This window comes from Monodon monoceros, unplaced genomic scaffold (genome assembly GCF_005190385.1).
Source record: "Monodon monoceros isolate NGI ecotype Baffin Bay Population unplaced genomic scaffold, NGI_Narwhal_1 Super_Scaffold_18, whole genome shotgun sequence".
NCBI classification, from domain to species: Eukaryota; Metazoa; Chordata; class Mammalia; order Artiodactyla; family Monodontidae; genus Monodon; species Monodon monoceros.
In genome coordinates, this window is record NW_021703774.1 from 67,135,996 (window position 1) to 67,159,106 (window position 23,111).

Here is a 23,111-nt window from a genome sequence, read left to right on the forward strand (position 1 = left end):
TTTTTTTGCGGTATGCGGGCCTCTCACTGTTGTGGCCTCTCCCGTTGTGGAGCACAGGCTCCGGACGCACAGGCTCAGCAGCCGTGGCTCACGGGCCTAGCTGCTCCGCGGCATGTGGGATCTTCCCGGACCGGGGCACGAACCCGTGTCCCCTGCATCGGCAGGCGGACTCTCAACCACTGTGCCACCAGGGAAGCCCCCCTTTACATCATTTTAATGGTTATTTTAGAATTACATTTCAAGGACAATGCAAAGACTATATGAAGCCTTAATTTAATTTATTACCATTTTCATGTTATTGTATATTTTAACTCTATAAATATTTAAAAATTCATAATACATTAATTTATTATTGTATAATATTAAGTATAATACTAATTTATACTTGCCCATGCATTTATCTTTTCTGTTCTGTTATTTTTAAATTCATTTTGGTTTTTTTTGTTTTTTTCATTTTTGTTTCCATCTAGGATAGATTTTCCTTCTACCTGAAGAACTCCTTTTGATATTTCCTTAATGCAGGTCTGATGGTGAATTCTCTCATTTTTTTTCCATTTCTAAAAATGTCTTTGCTTTGCTTTTTTAGTGAGGGAGATTTTCCCTGAATATAGAATTCTAGTTTGGCAATTATTTTCTTTCAGAACCCTTAAGATGCCATTCCACTGATTTGTGTTTTCCATTATTGCTACCAAGAAGTCATTTAATAGTCTTATTGTTATTCCTTGAAAATAATGTATCTTTTTTCCTCTAGCTACTGTAAAGACTTTTTATCTTTTTTTTTTAGTTATTTTACATGATATGCCTACGTGCCTTTTGTGTGTAGGTGTATGTGTATATATCCTGTGTGTATTTCAGAGTGATTCTCGAATCTGTATCTGATGTTTTCCTCAGGTTTGGAAAACGTATGGCTATGATTTCTTCATATATTGTGTCCGATATATTCTACCTCTCCTATCCATGGGCAACTCCAATTACACATATGCTAGACCTTTTAACTGGGTTTCATATGCCTCAGGTACTCTTCCAAGCTTACACGGTTGTTGGCAGAATTAGTTCCTTGTGGTTATAGGACAGAGGTTGTGTTTTCTTACCAGCTGCCAACTGAGATTGCTCTGTTCCTAGAGGCTGTCCACATTCCTTGCCAAATGGCCTTCTTGTAAGCCCTCTCAAAACTTGGTATCTTATTTCTTCAGAGCCAGCAAGGAACTATCTCTTGTTCCTGTTTGCTGAGGTGAATTTTTATAGATGTATTATAAGCATGGGTGTGACATCCATCACCTTTGCTTTATTCTCTTGAGTAGAGGCAAGTCACAGTTCTGCCCACAGTTCAGAGGAGAGGATTGTATTATACATGGGTGTGACTCATTGAGGGTCACCTTAGGTGCATTTGCTACAATCTATTTATCTTAAAGTTGTATCAGATAATTTTAATACAGTGATTTTTTTTATGGATCTGTTTCTGTTGAGTGCTTTTTTTTTTTTTTCTTCTTGATCTTTAGCCTTTTGGTCTTTTCTCCCAGTATGTTTATTGTATTTTTATCACATCCTGGACACTCTATATCATTTATAGATGTAAAAACCATTATAGAGCTTGCAGGCTATGCAAAAACCACTGGTAGGCTCATGGGCCAGTAGGCTGTAGTTTGCCTACCTCTGTTATAAATGAAAAAAAAATTGTAAATTGTAAAAATAAATTGAGGCTGTTCATTATATTACCTTCCTCTAGAGAAGCAAGAGCAAATTAACACAAATAGGTATTAAGTAAAATTGAGCTGGATTCAGTCTTTGCGAGGGTTAACTTATTTCCACTTTACCCCTTTGCCTAGGGTATAGCCCTTAAGCATATGGAGACTGCCATTTTTTCAGTCTTTTGACCAAAGAATACAGACAACAAGTTACAGTTCCTCAAGGAAACTACAAAGAATTGGGTGTCAGGCTAACATTTCCACATATCTTTTCTTTCTTTCTTTCTGGAATCTTTGCCCCTCAACTCTTCTCTTACTTAGAAGCTTTATCTACATCTTACAGTCTTTATAACATCATCCTAGGGATGGAGGAGAACTAGTTCTTTCCTTCAACTTTATAAGAATAGGAAGGGTAGCAGGGTGGAAGAAGCCCTGGTAATGGTCAGGGCAACTCTTCCCTCCAAAACATTAATCTCAGGATTAGGAAGTGAGCTGACTGAGTAATAAGGTCTCCAAGTATTCTGCTGTTTGGATTGTGTCTTCTGATATTGATCACTTGGGAGCAGTCAGTGCTGTTTTGGGAAGGAGACCCAGGAGTCTGGAACAGACAATTTGCACCTCATAAAGAAACCTCAAGCCGGAGTTACTGCTATGTGACTCAATGAGGAGCTTCTTCCAGGAGGAGGGGCTGTGAGAATCTAGAGGAAATTAATGTGACTTTGTCCTTCACTTCTAATCTCAGACACTGGAAGACTGGGATAGGCATTGTTTCCTTCCTGTCCAGTTCTTTTATATATTGCATCCAAGAGGTATCTAAAGATTCGCCAGTGAAGGGGAAGTTCCTATTAAACCATAGCTCTGCTCAGTAAGACATGAGTGACCTTCAGATTAAAAAAAAAAGAAAGTAGACTATTTGCTAAAATAGCAAATTTTTACAATGTGGTCTAAATTTAAATAACTGATAGGTTTTAAATAATTATCAGGAAAGGCACTGATAATGATCTGGGAAACATTCTATAACTATTCGTAAAAATCCATATCTAATTTGCAGGCAGTCAAATTCCCAGAGTGGGGGGTATGACCCTCAGGAATGAATACAGCTCTCTAGAATACCCAAGAAATAGGCCACTTGGTGAGTTTCACTTCCTGATATGCCAGAATGTTTATTATAGTATATATTCAGTTATCACACAGCCAGTGATGTCTATACAAGGAGGAACATGATCTCTCCTAGAGAATATTGTGAATTCTATGATTTTGGAAATGCGGATCTGTAAACTAACATAGAAAAGAGGGACATAAGACTTCAAAGGCCTGTAACTGGGTCCTTTACAAAAGGCTGTTCAAAAATCTAAGCTCCATGAGGACAAGGACCATTCCTTGGTCATCTTTGTTGTCCTAGTATTAGCACAGTACTTACACTTTGTGACTATTCAACACATTGAACTATTGAAAAAATGGTTTTGTTTGGATTTGAAGCAAAACTTTACTATTCACAGGAAACAAACAAACAAGAAAACCAGAGAATGATGAGATAAATAAGCTCTCTTCACTGGAGGAAAAATATAAATAGTATATTCATTCATGATTAAGTCAGGGAAAGGCTTTGTTTCACTTTTTTTGGGGGGGGGTGTCATTTATTTGAAAGAAATAAAAGGTAGTAAAAATTCCAAAGTCAAAGACATTATCTGAATTTTGAGGTTTCTGTCCATCTGTACTCTCCCTATTTTTTGGTCTCTCATGTTTCCTTCCTACACCCTAGATGAGTAATCCTACCCCTGCCAATGTTTTTCATTTCCCCATTCCACTCTGCACCCCTTTACTGATTGTCCTATCTGTTAGAGTCTCCCACATTATGGTGCTGGGGTACAGTTTTTTAGGGTGTCAACAGTTAGTGCTGATTAATGGTCTGGAGGAGGAGGGAAACAGAAATATTGTAGGCTACCAGCATGAGTAAGATCTTCTGGCCAAGGAAGTGGAATTAAGTTATAAGAATAACATGGATGGGGGCTTCCCTGGTGGCACAGTGCTTGAGGATCCGCCTACCATTGCAGGGAACACGGGTTTGAGCCCTGGTCCGGGAAGATCCCACATGCTGCGGAGCAACTAAGCACGTGCACCACAACTACTGAGACTGCACTCTAGGGCCCGTGTGCCACAGCTACTGAGCCCATGTGCCACAGCTGCTGAAACCCACATGCCTAGTGCCCATGCTCCACAACAAGAGAAGCCACTGCAATGACAAGCCCGTGCACCACAACGAAGAGTGGCCCCCACTTAACACTAGAGAGAGCCTGCGTGCAGCAACAAAGGCCCAACACAGCCAAAAATAAATTAATTAATTTTTAAAAAAATCAGTCACAGGACTAGAAGGGACTGAGGATACTATGCTAACTCCATTTAAAAAAAAAAAAAAGAATAACCTGGATGACTTTCAAATCAAGTGTGCAAGTATAATGAAAACTGTGATTTTATAGTGGTGGATTCCAAACTATTACTTATAATCCAGAAATGCAATCTAGAAGTCACTGAAGGTTAGTCTTAGATATATTATCTGGGTGGGCTACTGTGATCTAAGGGAGAAGTAAAATGTTGGGCATCTTCAAGAAGGGGATTAGAAGCAAAAATGAAAGTCTTATTCTACCTGATTCATACCTGTGTTGATATAGTACATGTAGCAGTGCATTGTTCTGATCAGTGTACCTCAGGAAAGATTTTTAAAGTGTATGAAAAAGTCCATATGAACAATTGGAAGGGAAATGATAAAATTTATAAAATCAAAGCTAGGATAATCACAGGCTTCTTTACACATCCTAGAATGCTAGGCTGAAGCCTGTCTATCTCCTACTGCGTCTCTTAAATATTTAAACTGGTTCATATGTGAAAACAAAAAGAAGTACTAGGGAATTCCCTGGTGGTCCAATGGTTAGGACTCAGCACTTTCACTGCCAGGGGCCCAGGTTCAATTCTTGGTTGGGGAACTAAGATCTGTGCATTGTGACCAAAAGAAAAAAAAAGAAGAAGAAGAAGTACAAATAAAACTACTATTTATTAAGGGCTTCCTATGTATCAAGTGCATGTCAAACTCTTCAAAGACATTAACCCATGTAACACTTATGGCAACTCTGTGGAGTATTACTATATTCAATTTATAAATGAGTTTAAATATTATGCTTAAAAAGGAAAAGGGCTACTGAAGGAATTTATGCAAGAAGTCTCCATTAGCAGACTTTTTTTTAAAGAATGTTATGTTAGCATACGGTATTTGTTTTTCTCTTTCTGACCGATGAACCTAGGGGCAAAACAGGAATAAAGACACAGATGTAGAGAATGGACTTGAGGACACAGGGAAGGGGAAGGGGAAGCTGGGACGAAGTGAGAGAGTAACATTGACTTATATACACTACCAAATGTAAAATAGATAGCTAGTGGGAAGCAGCTGCATAGCACAGGGAGATCAGCTCAGTGCTTTGAAACCACCAAGGAGGGTGGGAGGGAGACACAAGAGGGAGGGGATATGGGGATATACGTATGCACATAGCTGATTCACTTTGTTATACAGCAGAAACTAATACAATATTGTAAAGCAATTATAGTCCAATAAAGATGTTAAAGGAAAAAAGAGGAAAAAAAAAGAATGTTATGACAACATTCGGAAGGAAGACTTGGACTAAGGTCAACTGAAATGAGGGGGATTAGTTAGGAGACCATTGCAGTCATCATAGAGAATGATGATGGTGGTCGAAAGTTGGGTGTTGGTAGAAAGCATGGAGAAGAAGGGACAGAGTAGACAGAATTTCAGGAGGCACTGTCTTCAGGATGGAAAAGGGAAGGGAGATAGTTAGGATGGTTCTCAGCTTCCTGAATGGAGGTAATGGTTAAACATGGTGGGTAATCAGGAGTAGATATGGGTTTAAGGGCAAGGTTAACTCTGTTCCAGTATAGTCTCCAATTCTGAGCTCACGTGGAATAAGCTCAATTCTATCCTCATCACAACTTGGAACATGTAAAATTAAAGTGAAAAATAGAACATCTGGCCCTTCACTGATTAAATGAGCTTTATCTTTGCTCTCACACTGGGAAAACCATTCCCTACTTGAAGCGACTTGAAGGGATATCCTCATACTTATTCCAGCCTCTCTCTTGCCTTTGGCTAGAATTCAAGGAAATAAGCTAAATACCTGCATGGCCTTAGAATATCTAGAAGTGCTCCCTTTTTGAGTCTTTCATGATCACAGTAGACTTTAGTGCAGGGCTTAGGGAAGTGAAGCCTGGGACCTAGGGTTCTGGGGAGGAGAAGCCACTCTAGGACCTTCATGGGACATTTGATATTGACTGCATTTTGACAGTGTTGAAAGGTTATCAGCCTCAGGTATCTTTTGTCTTTCACTTAGGTCACTGTTCCTCACTGGATGCTTAGAGGGCTAAATCAAGAGTGTTGGAGGAAGAACTATAGAGCTGGGCTTCTTCCTGGACCTGGACTCACCTCTTCAATGGCTAGGTAATTATTTCTACAAATCTATCTTTTGATGTGTCTGTATTTTCCTTCTCAGATCTATCTCTGCCATCAACCCCAGGGTCCTGGGGTAACACTTCCATAGCAATAAAGAAGAGGGTGGGGGGAAGGTGATGGCTCTGAGCAAGTGACCAACAGCTGAACACTGATGACCCTTGAGGTCTTGGGCATTGTTCAGAGGATGGACATACCTTTTACTGAAGGCCTTGGTCCAGCCTACTGTCTTTCATGATTATCATCACACATTTCTTTCCTTTGCCCAGCTCTTTTAGACCTAGACCTCCCTCAGTGCTAAAGCCAAACTCCACTGCTGTGACTAAGTTCCTTTTTGAAGGTTTCCCCAGCTTTGGGTGGTAGCACAGGCTTGGTTTCTTTTTTGTCTTTCTAACTTTGTACCTGCTGACTCTCTTTGGCAATGTCATTATTGTGATTGTTATTCACCTGGACCATCACCTCTATACTCCCATGTACTTTTTCCTGAGCATGCTGTCCATCTCTGAGACCTGCTACACTGTGGCCATCATTCCCTGTATGCTTTCTAGCCTCCTGAGTCCTCATCTATAGTCCATTTCTATCCAAGGCTGTGCCACTCAGCTCTTCTTCTGTCTCACCTTTAGTATCAATAACTGCTTCCTGCTCACAGCCAGGGGGTATGATTGCTATGTGGCCATCTGCAACCCACTACAGTATTCAGTCATCATGGGTAAAGAGTCCTGTATCCAGTTGGCATCTGGGTCCCTGGGAATTGGCCTGGGTATGGCCATTGTACAGGTAACATCTGTTTTTGGCCTGCCCTTCTGTGATGCCTTTGTCATCTCTCACTTTTTCTGTGACATGAGACCCCTGCTGAAGCTGGCCTGCACAGACACCACTGTCAATGAGATCATCAACTTTGTTGTCAGTGTTTTTGTCCTTGTTCTACCCATGGGCCTGGTCTTCATCTCCTATGTCCTCATCATCTCCACCATCCTCAAGATTGCTTCAGCTGAGGGTCAGAAGAAGGCCTTTGACACCTGTGCCTCCCACCTCACAGTGGTCATCATCTACTATGGCTGTGCCTCCATCATTTACCTGAAGCCTAAGTCCCAGAGTTTCCTGGGGCAGGACAGGCTCATCTCAATGACCTACACTGTCATCACTCCTCTGCTGAACCCCATCGTGTACAGCCTGAGGAACAAGGAGGTCAAAGATGCTCTGTGCAGAGCCAGGGGCAAAAGCCCCTCTCCTCTTAGTGAGGAGGTCGTTGAAGGCCTTTTCTTTCATTTTGTAAATATGTACTAATTTTAATGCTGTATCAATAATACCTTTAAGTATGGGATCAAGAAGAATAGACTAAATTGAATTGGGTGCTAAAATTGGAGACTTCCATTTGAGCTAGTCATTGTTCTCTCTGACCTCCTTTAGAGAAGATAGAAAATGACTTGGCATACACTTAAGAATATAAGGGAAAGATTTACCTGCCTGGGTCACTCATACCTATGTTATACACCCATGCACACATCTACATATGCCCTGAGAATATATTGGGTTATACAACTCCGGTAAAGCACAAAATCCAGCAAGTTTCTAGAAAGCTAATAAACAAAGTGTTTGGAAACCACCTCAGAAAAACCTCTGTTGTTGTTAAGGGTGTATGAGTAATCTATGCAAAATTTTAACAGATAAGTGTGGAGACACATGCATGTCCTTTTCTGTGGACGTTGAAGGCTTTCTTGTAATCTGTTTTTGCTGCTTACTAATATCTCATCACAGACTGAGGACTCTTCAGAAGGCCAAAAAAAAAAAAAAAAACCACTCTCCAAGTGGATAGAACTGTCCTAACTGACCACTCCTGGAAATGAGGAGTACAAATGTGGGAAGGCAAAAAATCACCAGCTACTAGAACACAGAGGTGGGTTGTCCATAGTCCCAAGATGCTTAGGTGAGAAAACTCCAGTTTGGAAAGGAGAGCATGCTGAACAATTCAATGGTTTTCACATCTCCAGCGCAGGAGTGAAAGAGGATGGAGGCTGGAAGAAGCCAAGCAAAATCATAGTTCCTTTTGCAGGGTAGACTTAAATCTTTGAAATAGTGTTATAAATGTAAGCACTTTAACTACAACTTCTGAAATTATTTATTAATGAGCAGAAGTCTGAAGCTTGACTTAATGAAAAAAGTTTCCAGTAAGTTCCTAAGCTGTCAGAGGTTAATCTTCAGAAATTTCTTCTTAGATACTCCCAACTTAAAACCTGAGGTAAAAAACAGCATTTCATGTTTGAGCATCACAGAAGGTGAAGGTGTATGCCCTGGTCCTCTCTCCCTCATCCTTCCACTTCACTCTGGCCTTCTATACTGAAGAACAGGTATAACCTGAGTTTCAAACCCAGTTCTTGCCGTCTCTAGAATCCAGCTGATCCCATGCGGTGACGCTGCAGAGGCAAGATATCACTTGTAAGAGTGTCATGAAGTTAGCTGGGTGCTGAGCCTAGGACAAGGCAGTGGAAATTAACAAATCTTCTAAGTCAAGTTAACATGTCTTGCTTTGCCAAGAAACACTGGCATGTGCTATCTGACCAGAGATAAAAGATATCTTTGCCTTTGTGACCAGATTTCTAGAAATGATAGAGTCAGTTTATTTCTGTTACGGTAGCCAAGAATTGCCAAAAAACAGTTTAAAAAAATTTTTTTTTGCATTGTGTTCTGCTTAGTCTAGATAAAGCTGTTAGGTAAAGGTCTGATGACCAGTGTCAGTTTCTGATAAGGCACCCGATAGGGACTTGGGCTTGGTAACTAACTGTCCAGGGCTGGGTAGACAACTTAAGGCAGGGAGACAATAATACTCTCTGAGTTTCTCTGGGCACCCAGGCTGGCGAGTACCTCTGCCATTCTCAGCATAAAGCTCCCATCTGTGACTTCAAGGAGATTCTCTTGTTGTCCCATTTCCCATTTAATGAGAAGAGAGAAATAGCAGAGCTTTTCTTCAAGTACTCAATTTCCCAAAATACAAGGTGTATCTTTTGTCCGAGTTTCCACTCTTGAGGTAGCCAAGGAAATTTGTCTTCCATTGGCCACTAGTAGGGAGCTACCAACTTGATTTTCAAAAACCAATCCTAATTATTAGGAGTTTGTGACATTTTGTAGCAGACAATTTGGAACAGCAATCATGGGAAAGATATTTGCTCTATGGACTGGCCTAGACCAATCTGGTAAGATATTGGAGGTAACAGAGGAAGCCCCAAGGGTGGAGCTGGGGTGAATTATTTCTATTCTAATCATTTGTATAACCTCCATACTTCATCCCTGGCACAGATAGACTTTATGTGTGTTGAAATAATAAAGCACCTTTATAAATGCCATATTTTGGGGGTCCACAAAATACTCAAGACCTCACTGTGTGTTCCACATTCCCTATGGAACAGATGTATGAATATCAGGAAGAAAAAAGGTGGAAATAAATGGTAGACATAAGTCTGGTATGAACCTGAAATTTAGATACATGGGAGAGCACAATGAAGGGAGAGACCAGTGTGTAGAGGATGAAGGAGAAATTCACACCGGAGCTTTTTTGGGAATGTGTTCTGAGCCTTTGTGCTGGAGAGTCACCTCATAGAACTGGGTTCCCACGTAATGAAGGACAAAATGGGCTCAAAGGGAGCTTAGAGACCACCTAGTCCAAATGCCCCTTGTTACAAAGAAGAAATGGAATCTCAGAGACTGGCAAGATCTTGCCCCAGTCACACAGCTGGTTAACAACAGCTCAAACTTCCAGGTTTATGCTCTGTCCACAGCCCTTGCAAGCTGGGAGTGAGGATGAAAATGGAGGTAAAAGTGAATTGGAGGTAAAGTGAAAAAGTGAAAATAGAGATAAAAGTCACTCAGAGACTCAGAAAATCCCTCAGAAGATGTATCTGAAGCTTATAAAGCCTCGACTTTCTATTCATGTTCAGTCTCTCTCAATTCTTAACTCCGGGTCACTTGGCCTCAGACCAAATAAAGGAGGAAGTAACTTGCTCTTTAGCCTGATGCATAGCTGTGTGTTAAACACTGTGAGACAAGATGTTGTTAATGAATGTTCTGTAAGACTGTGGTCTCAAGGTTATAACTTCTAACAGACCTCCTGTCTTTCCTTAAAGGTAGGGAAGTGTCCAGGAACAACACCAAGGAGCTTCCTGTAGGGACTTTTCCTGGCCTATGGTTGCAGGAAAAATCTCTTCTCCACTCACCAGGCTTCTTTACACAAAGCCAAGTGCCAAGGCCATTCCCTGAGAATCTGGTCATTTCCTAACTCTCTGAAATGATTTTTAAAAAAGAGACAGTGTTAAGGAGGTTCATACCAGTGTTGGGGATCAGAGTGGGCTGCCCCTAAATGTGCCACAATGACATATTGATTATTTTGAATTAAAGCTACTTAAGAATCAGGGATGGATGGATTGGGAGTTTGGGATTAGCAGTTGCAAACTATTATATATAGAATGGATAAACAACAAGGTCCTGCCGTATAGCACAGGGAACTATATTCAATATCCTGTGATAAACCATAGTGCAAAAGAATATGAAAAAGGATATATCCTCATATTTTTTCATATTCTTTTCCATATATATTTCTTTTTTTTTTTTTTTTGCGGTACGCGGGCCTCTCACTTTTGTGGCCTCTCCCGTTGCGGAGCACAGGCTCCGGATGCGCAGGCCCAGTGGCCATGGCTCACGGGCCCAGCCGCTCCGCGGCATGTGGGATCCTCCCGGACCGGGGCACGAACCCGCGTCCCCTGCATCGGCAGGTGGACTCTCAACCACTGTGCCACCAGGGAAGCCCTCCATATATATTTCTGTCTTCCTGAAAGTAGGAAATAAATCTCGCACATGAGAGGTATACTCCTTGCATCTGGAGGTAGAAGGACACCCTTACTGCCAGAGAGAGGGAATTCGGGGCTTAGAAGCCTATATAAACAAACTTGTTACTTATTTTATTTACCACCTCAAGCCCAAACTCTGTTTAGATTCCTCACGAATTGAGCACACCAATCCTAAGCTTCTTTGTCAATTCCTCTCAAATGTATCATTTCTTTGTCTAAAAAGTATAAAGCTGCCTGCTTTGACCACATTTTAGGTCCCATTTCTATGAGACCTCTGTGCACATGAATTAAAAACTATTTCTTTTTCTCTTGCTAATTTGTCTTGTGTAAATTTTATTATTAGTTCAGCCACAAAAACTCAAGAGAGGGCAAGGGGAAAATTTTCCCCCACCTCAACACCAAATATCTATATATATTTTTAAAAGCTTTAATAATTATTCTCTGCTTTATGGCCCCAAACATCCTTTGGAGAAAATGGGCCTTGTCAGTCTCATGGATATTTACAAATTTTCCCCCTAGTTCACTTCATCCTTATGTTACGTTATTAATTGTTCGAAAAACACAGGTAAACTAAAGGTGCTCTGATCCTCCGTTGCCTGTTGTGAACTCTTGGTCAGCACTGATAGTATGTTGCCTCTCCTCCATAATGCTTTCCCCAGGCCCCCACTATAACTGTCTCCATAAGCAGAGGTGGGGTGTGGGTGGGGAAGCAAAGACTGTGTCTTTGTCTGAGATCTTATTCAGTCCTGGACTGTTTTCAGAGTGAGAGATATGATTATTATTTGCTAGAATTTCACTAAGATGCTTAATTCAGGTGCTATAAGAGGGTATATAAGATTTAAATTGGGGAGATATTAGGGGAGTGAAACAATCACAGGGAAATCTTAGACTGAGCCTCATCCCCAGAGACCTATGACTCAAGGCTGCCCCAGGTTCTGCCAAGAACTAGAAGTTCATATGATAGTGTTGAAGAGAGAGCATAAAAATGATCAACTTCATCATCATTCTACCATGTCTTCTCATTCCTAGCTCAGACTTACAATGGAGATAACATTAGAAGAGAGAACATTTCTAATCTAGACCTTCATGGTTCTTGCCTCTAGAAGCAGAAAAGAAATTAGCAAGGCTCAAATACTTAGGAACGTCATGTTATGTGGTTTCATACTTCTTTTATTCAAGTTGTACGTCTCTTTTAATACTAATAAATGAATCTATTCATTCCTTTACTTATTTAAATGATTTTTATTGAGCACTTACTATTACATGCCACTTGACCAGTTTTGATTGGTTTAATGAAGCAGTTCTGTAAAGCCTTGAGCACCTGGTACCTTGTGAGCTGTGTTTAACCATTAAGAAACAATTGCTAATGCCAGAAAGAAATTGCTATTGCAGATGTTTCTTGAGCAGTAACATCAGTTCTTTGGGGGTTCTGGTCTGGGCTGTGGGCCCATAAATTTGTTGCCTTTCCTGGTTCTCTTAATCTTCAAGAGAACTGTGAGCTGCTGCTGGGTCGAGATAAACAACGCTGTGTCCACAACAAACAGAATCTTCACCAACAATGGGATAAGAAATTGTAGCCAGAAATATTTGCTTTGGGAAGCTGGAGTGGAATCAACAACAAGAAACATAACTCATATTAGAAACTGAAAAATGAGTTTAAGGGTGTCATCCTCCCTCAGAGAAGGACCCAACATGGTCTTTCATTTTCTAGCATGATATGCCATCCAGGAGCAGAGAGAAAACACTCATGAGTTTGGGTTCCTCAGTCGGTGCTCCCTGGAGCCCTAGGGAGTCCTGAGTATTTCCCCCACAGCCCCTGTCTAATGGTTTGTCTAGCCATTATGCCCAAGGGGAAAGGTCATAGGAAAGATGGCCACTTCTTTGGAGCTGACAAGACCAACATCCACATATGATTCAGAGGTGGAAAGGAGACAGAATGAGGGCAGGGGGTCACCAGTGCCTTATTTCTCAATCAACCAATCAATCAGTCATCATTTATTGCATGTCTGTTGGGTGAAATGAAGATATTAGACTAGATCATATTTAAGTTGCCTTCCAATTCCACTGTTTTGTGATTCCGTTACCCTATTTGCAAAGTACTGATTTTTTTGTGATTGCTCTAGAATTATAGAACCCTAGAATATTACAGCCAGAAATTACTTACAGATCACTTAGACTGATGGCTGTCAACCCTGGCTGCATATTACCATTACCTGAAAGAGATTTTAAATACTGATGCCCAGGCCTCATTCCAAACCAATTGAATCAGAATATCAAGGGATGATATACAGATATCAATTTTTTTTAATTTCCCAAGTGATTCTAGTGGAGTCTAGTCCAAATCCTTTATTTTACAGATAAGGGTACTAGAAGCCCAGCAACAATAAAATAACAGGACTCAAATTAGTTAACAGAGAGCAACCGTTAGAGCTTAATTCTGGCTTCTGGTCTCATGCTTTTTAAGATATTAGCATGAGCAAAATCCACCAAGAAAAAGTCTGATTTCTTCATTGCAAGGCAAATATTTCAAAGGCTCACTTTTTTATATGAAGTTTGGAAAGAGCAGCTTCTTTCATTGGCTAGAGAGGTAGCCCACCTACCTATTCTTTCCTCATCAAGCCCTCTCTCTCATCTCCTAATTCACAGGCACACAGCCTATTGACTTGTTGGTTTCCTTTCCCATCCCTCCTAGGCTAGAATAGACTCTTCAAGCTCTTTATAGCTTTTGTTCCTTCAACTTTGAAACTCTCTTTCAATTTGTTAAATATAAATTTCTCCCCAGGAGCAACAGATGACTTTGCTTGGCTAGTATTTAACAATCCATTTCACAAATATTACATTTAATATTTATAAAAATTCCATGTGAGCAGGTATCACTTGCCATTGAACAAGTAAGGAATCTAAGACAGACTGAGGGATACACTCTAGCCCTGGTCCCCTCATTGCAAGTCTAATAGACTTTCCAAGGAATCACAGCTGCCCCCATTCTACAGCTGCTATCACTTTAGGCTCAAATGCTCTTTCTCCTTTCCCCTGCTATGAACTCCTTCCTTTTACTTCACCAACTTACCTTTTTTTATTTTAATGCTGAGGTGATTAGAAGTATAGAGTATCTGCTGAATTATGCCCATGCAGTAATAGGTGCCACTGTCCCCTGTTGTGGCATTGGTAATGGAGATGTTGTGGTTCTCATACCAGTACTTAAGGGCTTTGTCATTCTTGAAGTAAGTCACCTTGTAGACATTCAGATTCCTCCAGCCGTGGCACCTGAGGAAGAGGGGCTCGCCCTCCAACACCATCTCAGCAGAGGCCTGAAGGAGCAGCCAGTCTGAAGAGCATTTTTTATGTCATTTATTCAACAATGATAGATAAAATTAATAATAAATAAAAATAAAATAAAAGTAGATAAAAGAGGTCATGCAGAGAGTGTGTGTCAGAAACCTTTATCATTAACCCATTTCTTGGCTCATAAGGTCAATAAAAAAGAAACAAAAAATAATGCTTATAGCCTGTCTCCTCTGTTGATAAATCCTCTCTCCAGAAAAGTAATTCTGGGACCACAACATCACTGACCTTTCTAATGAGCCCACCCATAGAAGGCCTGAAACCCATTATCACACTCAGCTCCATTGTTGCATTTAGTCACTAAGGGGGAAATAAACCCACTATGCCTGGGGAGTCTTAGCCTAGGAGAGTGTCTGTTTTGTCCTCTCTAACCTTATAGGTGCTTCCCAGTTCTATTAGCCACAGTTAGCCCCTGACTTCTTCAGAACATGTATCACACTTTTAATTAGTTATTTGTGTAAGTACTGATTGGATATCCTTTTCCTCATTGGGCTCTATACTTCAGAGGTCTGGGGCATGCCTGTTCCTTACATCGTATCTCCAGTGCCTACCTAACACAATACCTAGGAGTTGGTAGGTTCTCAACAAACGTTTGTCAATAATGAGTCAGTAAAATATAAGAGTCAGGTTGCATGGCTAATGTCATTTTAAGAATTGAAAAGCATTCACCAAAGGAGACTTTTCAATGGAAATGTGGCTAGGTTGCACAAGCATATTTTATTTAGGAACGATCCTTGAGGACTTTTCTAGAATCTACTCCAAAGAAATAAAGAAGATGTTTTACACTGCTTTAGTTTCTATTTGGAATTTGTACACAGCTGTTGAAACATCTCTTTTTACTCGAGAAAAATACAAAGTATGTTTATGCTTTAAAATATTTTTTATTTAAAAATATAAAGCAAAATATAACAATGAGCTAGCCATGCAAATGAAATCATTGCTTTGTTCATTAAACATTTACGGACTAACCCACATGTGCCTGAGCATGCTGCACTAATTGTTGACAGTAATAAAGATGAAGCAAACATAAGATTTGTTCTTAAGTAAAAGCAGAGGACATGAGGAATGTACAGAGAGGTCTTTCAAAATGAAGAGTTCAACTTAATATTCAGGTTGTGATACATGGAAATTGCAGAGCAAATCTTTAAGTCAGTCTTTTGATCCTATTTAACATATACAGCTATTTGCAATGTTCACATATCCAACATGCCATTTGACCATAAAACATGCATCTGCACCTATGTAGAAAAGATAGTCAGAAGTGAAATAGAATAGAGGAGTAACACTGGGAGATTGCCAGAATCTTGAAAAAAAGCAGAATGGCTGACAGAAGGAGTAGAGGTAGAAGAAGAGAGATGGACAGGTCTGGTGAGAGACCCTAAGTCCCACCTTGGTGCCCTAAACCTTGGAATAACTTGCTTTCTCCCCATCTTCAGATGGGCCATTCCTCACATGAGAGAACTGATATTTCCATAACCCTGGAACTTACCACTGATGACATCTAGGTACACAGGTTCACTTGTGGAAAGTCCTTTGCTTTGGCATCTATATTCCCCACTGTCCTGGATGCTTGCATTTATGATGTCCCAACGTGAAGTTTTTGCTTCCAAAGAGTTTTTGTTGTGGGTCCACAAAGTGGAGTCATCTTCACGGGAATTGTTCCCTCTACATGTAAGAGTCACATTCTCTCCTCTAAATATTCTGTTCCATGGGGGATTCAAGGATACCTTAGATTTCCAGATGGCTTTCAGAAGAGCAGATTGTGGAAAGAGATATAGAAGGGGGAAAAATATCATTGAAAACTGTACAGACTCCAAAGTACAGACATACCAATAGTCAGACAATCAATGGTCAGTCTACCCTTACTTATACCATTGGTGATAAGAAACTGTCCTGATTCCTAGGATTAAAGGAAGGAGAAAAGGGTGTTGTGGCTCCACAGAGCTCCCAACCTAGGGAGAAACATAAGACACAAATGCAGCATATTCAAAAACAAACAAGCAAATTTACTATGTGATGTAGGGTAACTCCCTCTAATTCTCTAAATTTCAGTTCCAATGTCTGTAAATGAGGACTGCAGTCTCTTCAGGCAGAGATTATGTCTGTGATGTTCAACCATAACTCAGCACAGTGACTATTACAAGTAAGTGTTCATTAAATATTTATTGAGTTGATGAATGAGTGAATAATGGATGAATTAAGGTATTGGACTAGATGAAATACATGATCTCTCCCAGCTCTAAATTTTTATGACTATTTAACTGTGAGTGAATATGGAATTTAAAATATATGTCAATTCTGGATGGTAGTGAGAAGTGCCAAGGGGATCAGTCTTAAAAGGCTTTCAGGGACAAAGAGATATGGTACAAATTTGAACAGAAACTTTGGAAGCAGCCAGGTGGTGATGAGGAAGAGATGACGCTGCTGAAAGACTTGGATTCAAGGGACTTATGTTACAATCCAGTCCTTTGTTAGCTGTGTAACCTCCAGAAAATGACTTAATCTGAGTTTCAGCATCCTCAATTATAAAATGGCAATAATAATAACAGTGATGATGGTGTAAGAATTGAATGAGAACTACAGGCTCTTTGGTGGGGTTAATGGTGGACGCTGGGAGGGCTCATGCCAAGGAGTGCATCCCAGAACTTCTGCTGCCAGTGCCCTTGTCCCTGTGGTGAGCCACAGCCACTATCCACCCCACCTCGAGCCCCCTGCAGGAGACCCTCCAACACAAGCAGAGCAGAAGCAAGAAAAACAACAATCCTGCAGCCTGTGGAACAAAAACCACATTTACAGAAAGATAGACAAAATGAAAAGACAGAAGACTATTTACCAGATGAAGGAACAATATAAAACCCCAGAAAAACAACTAAATGAAGTGGAGATAGGCAACCTTCCAGAAAAAGAATTCAGAATAATGATGGTGAAGATGATCCAGGACCTCAGAAAAAGAATGGAGGCAAAGATCGAGAACATACAAGAAATGTTTAACAAAGACCTAGCAGAATTAAAGAACAACCAAACAGAGATCAACAATATAATAACTGAAATGAAAAAACACTCGAAGGAATCAATAGCAGAATAACTGAGGCAGGAGAATGGATAAGTGACCCGAAGACAGAATGGTGGAATTCACTGCTGTGGAACAGAATAAAGATAAAAGAATGAAAATAAGTGAAGACAGCCTAAGAGACTTCTGGGACAACATTAAATGCACCAACATCCTCATTATAGGGGTCCCAGAAGAACAGGGAGAAAAAGGACCCAAGAAAATATTTGAAGAGATTATAGTTGAAAACTTCGCTAACATGGGAAAGGAAATAGCCACCCAAGTCCAGGAATCACAGAGAGTCCCAGGCAGGATGAACCCAAGGAGAAACACACCAAGACATATAGTAATCAAATTGACAAAAATTAAAGAAGAAGAAAAATTATTAAAAGCAACAAGGGAAAAATGACAAATAACATACAAGAGAACTCCCATAAGGTTAACAGCTGATTTCTCAACAGAATCTCTACAAGCCAGAAGTGAGTGCCATGATATATTTAAAGTGATGAAAGAGAAGACTCTATAACCAAGATTACTCTACCCTGCAAGGATCTCATTCAGATCCGATGGAGAAATCAAAAGCTTTACAGACAAGCAAAAGCTAAGAGAATTCATCATCACCAAACGAGCTCTAAAACAAATGCTAAAGGAAATTCTCTAAGTGGGAAACACAAGAGAAGAAAAGGACCTACAAAAACAAACCCAAAACAAATAAGAACGTGGTCATAGGAACATACATATCGATAATTACCTTAAACGTGAATGGATTAAATGCTCCAAGCAAAAGACACAGGCTTGCTAAATGGATACAAAAATGAGACCCATATATATGCTGTCTACAGGAGACCCACTTCAGACCTAGGGACACATACAGGCTGAAAGTGAGGAGATGGAAAAAGATACTCCAAGCAAATGGAAGTCATAAGAAAGCTGGAGTAGCAATACTTATATCAGATAAAATAGACTTTAAAATAAAGAATATTAACAAGAGACAAGGAAGGACACTACATAATGATCAAGGGATCAACCCAAGAAGAAGATATAACAATTATATATGCACACAACATAGGAGCACCTCAATAAATAAGACAAATGCTAACAGCTATAAAAGAGGAAATCAACAGTAACACAAATAGTGGAGGACTTTAACACCTCACACCAATGAACAGATTATCCAAACAGAAAATTAATAAGGAAACACAAGCTTAAAATGACACAATAGGCCAGATAGATTTAATTGACATTTATAGGACACTCCATCCTAAAAGAGCAGATTACAGTTTCTTCTCAAGTGCACACAGCACATTCTCCAGGATAGATCACCTCTTGGGTCACAATCAAGCCTTGGTAAACTTAAGAAAATTGAAATCATATCAAGCATCTTTTCCAACCACAATGCTATGAGATTAGAAATGAATTACAGGGGAAGAAATGTAAAAAACACAAACACATGGAGGCTAAACAATATGTTACTAAATAACCAAGAGATCACTGAATAAATCAAAGAGGAAATCAAAAAATACCTAGAGAGAAATGACAATGAAAACATGATGATCCAAAACCTATGGGATGCAGCAAAGCAGTTCTAAGAGGGAAGTTTATAGCAATACAATCCTACCTCAAGAAACAAGAAAAATCTCAAATGAACAATCTAACCTTACACCTAAAGGATCTAAGGAAAGAAAAAACAAAACCCCAAAGTTAGCAGAAGGAAAGAAATCATAAACTCAGAGCAGAAATAAATGGAATGGAAAGAAAACAATAGCAAAGATCAATAAAACTAAAAGCTGAATCTTTGAGAAGACAAACAAAATTGATAAACCTTTAGCTAGACTCATCAAGTAAAAGAGGGAGAGGACTCAAATCAATAAAATTAGAAATGAAAAGGAGAAGTTACAACAGACACTGCAGAAATACAAAGCATCATAAGATACTACTACAAGCAACTCTATGCCAAAAAAATGGACAACCTAGAAGAAATGGACAAATTATTAGAAAGGTAAAACCTTCCAAAATGGAACCAGGAAGAAATAGAAAATATGAACAGACCAATCACAAGTAATGAAATTGAAACTGTGATTTAAAATCTTCCAACAAACAAAAGTTCAGGACCAGATGGATTCACAGGTGAATTCGATCAAACATTTAGAGAAAAGCTAACACCCATCTTCCTCAAACTCTTCCAAAAAATTGCAGAGGAAGGAACACTCCCAAACTCATTCAACAAGGCCACCATCACCCTGATGCCAAAACCAGACAAAGATACTACAAAAAAAGAAAATTACAGACGAATATCACTGATGAATATAGATGCAAAAATCCTCAACAAAATACTAGCAAACAGAATCCAACAACACAGTAAAAAAGATCATACACCATGATCAAGTGGGACTTATCCCAGGGATGCAAGGATTCTAAAGTATATGCAAATCAATCAATGTGATACACCATATTAACAAATTGAATAATAAAAAACATATGATCACCTCAATAGATGCAGAAAAAGCTTTTGACATAATTCAACACCGATTTATGATAAAAACTCTCCAGAAAGTGGGCATAGGGGGAACCAACCTCAACATAATAAGGGCCATATACAACAAACCCACAGCAAACATCATTCTCAATGTTGAAAAAAGTGACAGCATTTCCTCTAAGATCAGGAATGAGACAAGGATATCCACTCTCGCCACTCTTATTCAACATAGTTTTGGAAGTCCTAGCCATGGCAATCAGAGAAGAAAAGGAAGAAGTAAAAGGAATCCAAATTGGAAAAGAAGTAAAACTGTAATTGTTTGTGGATAACACAATACCCTACATAGATAACCCTAAAGATCTAGAAAATAACTAGAGCTAATCAATGAATTTGGTAAAGTTTCAGGATACAAAATTAATGAGCAGAAGTCTCTTGCAGTCCTATCCACTAACAATGAAATATCAGTTCAGAAAGACCTGTATGCATAAAACTATAAGACACTGATGAAAGAAATCGTAGATGATACAAACAGATGGAGAGATATACTATGTTCTTGGATTGGAAGAATAAATATTGTGAAAATGACTATACTACTCAAAGCGATCTACAGGTCCAATGCAATCCCTATCAAATTACCAATGGCATTTTTTACAGAACTAAAACAAAAAAATCTTAAAATTTGTATGGAGACACAAAAGACCCTGAATAGCCAAAGCAATCTTGAGAAATAAAAATGGAGCTGGAGGAATCAGACTCTCGGACTTCAGACTATACTACAAAGCTACAGTAATTGAGACAATATGGTACTGGCACAAAACAGAAATATAGATCAATGGAACAGGATAGAAAGCCCTGAGACAAACCCACGCACCTATGGTCAACTAATCTATGACAAAGGAGGCAAGGATATACAATGGTGAAAAGACAGTCTCTTTAATAATTTGTGCTGGGAGAACTGGACAGCTACATGTAAAAGAATGAAATTAGAACACTCCCTAACGCCATACACAAAAAATTCAAAATGGATTAAAGACCTACATGTAAGACCAGACACTATAAAACTCTTAGAGGAAAACATAGGAAGGACACTCTTCGACATAAATCATAGCAAGATCTTTTTTGATTCACATCCTAGAGTAATGGAAATAAAAGCAAAAATGAATAAATGGGACCTAATTAAACTTAAAAGCTTTTGCACAGCAAAGGAAACTATAAACAAGACAAAAAGACAACCCTCAGAATGGGAGAAAATATTTGCAAATGAATCAACAGACAAAGCATTAATCTCCAAAATATACAAACAGCTCATGCAGCTCAATAATAAAAAATACAACCCAATCAAAAAATGGGCAGAAGAGCTAAATAGACATTTCTCCAAAGAAGACATACAGATGGCCAAGAGGCACATGAAAATCTGCTCAACATCACTAATTATTAGAGAAATGCAAATCAAAACTACAGTGAGGTATCAACTCACACCAGTTAGAATGAGCATCATCAGAAAATCTACAAACAACAAATGCTGGAGAGGGTGTGGAGAAAAGGGAACCCTCTTGCACTCTTGGTGGGAATGTAAATTGATACAGCCACTATGGGGAACAGTATGGAGGTTCCCTAATAAACTAAAAATAGAATTACCATATGACCCAGCAATCCCACTACTGGGCATATACCCAGAGAAAACCATAATTCAAAAAGACACATGTGCCCCAGTGTTCATTGAAGCACTATTTACAATAGCCAGGTCATGGAAGCAACCTAAGTGCCCATCGACAGACGAATGGATAAAGAAGGTGTGGTACATATATACAATGGAATATTACTCAGCCATAAAAAGGAGCGAAGTTGGGCCATTTGTAGAGATGTGGATGGATCTAGAGACTGTCATACAGAGTGAGTAAGTCAGAAAGAGAAAAACAAATATCGTATATTAACGCATATATATGGAATCTAGAAAAATGGTACAGATGAACTGGTTTACAAGGCGGAAATAGAGACACAGATGTAGAGAACAAATGTATGGACACAAAGGGGGGAAAGCAGGGATCAGGTGTTGTAGGATGAATTGAGAGATTGGGATTGACATATATACACTAATACGTATAAAATAAATAACTAATAAGAAACTGCTGTATAAAAAAATTTTTAAAAAAGAACGAGTTTACATGATAGTGGCTGGAGGAGTGGCTGAGACACTTAGATGCTCAACAGACATGACTGTTGGCATTAAAGAGGAAAGGGTGACTTGAGAGAATGAAGTGGCATGTGGGAAACTTTTGAATGGGGGGACAAAGGAAGATTATGCAAGGTGGAAGTGGGTTGGACAGGGAAGAGCTGATTAATAATCATTAGAAAATAGATGATGGGATGAAGGGTAAGAGTGAAGGGAGGGCAAGTCCCAGACACATTGAAATGCTGAAGGAACAAGGACAGAGGTCTCACCTGCTGATATGCCATCTGGAGCTGCAAAAAGTCCAGAGAGGATACGTTAGTGTCTATCCCCAGCCTTCTGGACACCTAAAGACTGGGATCTGGAAGTGGTGATGAGGTTTACATCCACGAAGTTTTAAGGGCCAACCATCTTTCCAGGAATCTGACTCAGGGAAGGAAGGAGCTTCTGTCTTTCCTCCCTTGCCCTCTGGAAGATGCCAGCATGATAGCAAGGACCAGACTTTCAGTCCAGCTTCCCCCTTAGATGGTGTTCAGCCCCACTTCCTCTGCTATCCAGCTTGCCTTCCCTACAGAATCCCTGGGAAATTCCCCACGGTTTGCACATAGCCTAGAAAAAGTCACCAGTAAAATGATCAACTTTCCCACTCCAGCTGCTCTCCCAATCCATTTTGACCCCTTCAGGGGCCAGTAACTGATCTCTACTTACAGAAGAGCAGCAGAGCTATCCACAGCAGGGCAGGGGTTCCCATGGCAGTAGGCATTTCCTCTGTGGCTGCCAGGTGCCAACTGGCCTGGAGAGACCTAGGGCCTTAGAGTAAGCTTGAAACTAAAAAGGAGAAGGAAATGTTCTCTGTTTCATATCTCATTAACTCATCAGCTGCACCTAGGTTTGCTTCCTTCTCTGGAGATAATATTCAGGGTGGTGCCTAATAGGGCAATTTTGTATTTACCCGCATACTGCCCTCTCCATCCCACTTCCGTGTACACATCTGGAATCTAGTGGTAAAGAGGCATAGAGGTAGGCACACGGGCACAG

General features: G+C 39.8%; 2 protein-coding genes across 2 annotated transcripts; one reads left to right on the forward strand and one right to left on the reverse strand.

Annotated features, from left to right (window-relative positions):
- Positions 1-6,429: 6,429 nt before the first annotated feature.
- On the forward strand, positions 6,430-7,482 carry LOC114897874 (olfactory receptor 10J4-like). The gene is given in 1 exon segment (XM_029226933.1): positions 6,430-7,482. A coding segment is annotated over 1 exon segment (1,053 nt).
- A 4,786-nt stretch (positions 7,483-12,268) lies between these two features.
- Positions 12,269-22,840, reverse strand: FCER1A (Fc fragment of IgE receptor Ia). Its single transcript, XM_029231316.1, has 5 exons — positions 22,782-22,840; positions 22,346-22,366; positions 15,868-16,122; positions 14,104-14,361; positions 12,269-12,633 (listed from the first exon to the last, which is right to left on the reverse strand). The coding sequence occupies exons 1-5, from the start codon at positions 22,834-22,836 to the stop codon at positions 12,446-12,448; spliced, it is 777 nt and encodes a 258-aa protein (XP_029087149.1). The 5' UTR covers positions 22,837-22,840; the 3' UTR covers positions 12,269-12,445.
- Positions 22,841-23,111: the final 271 nt, after the last annotated feature.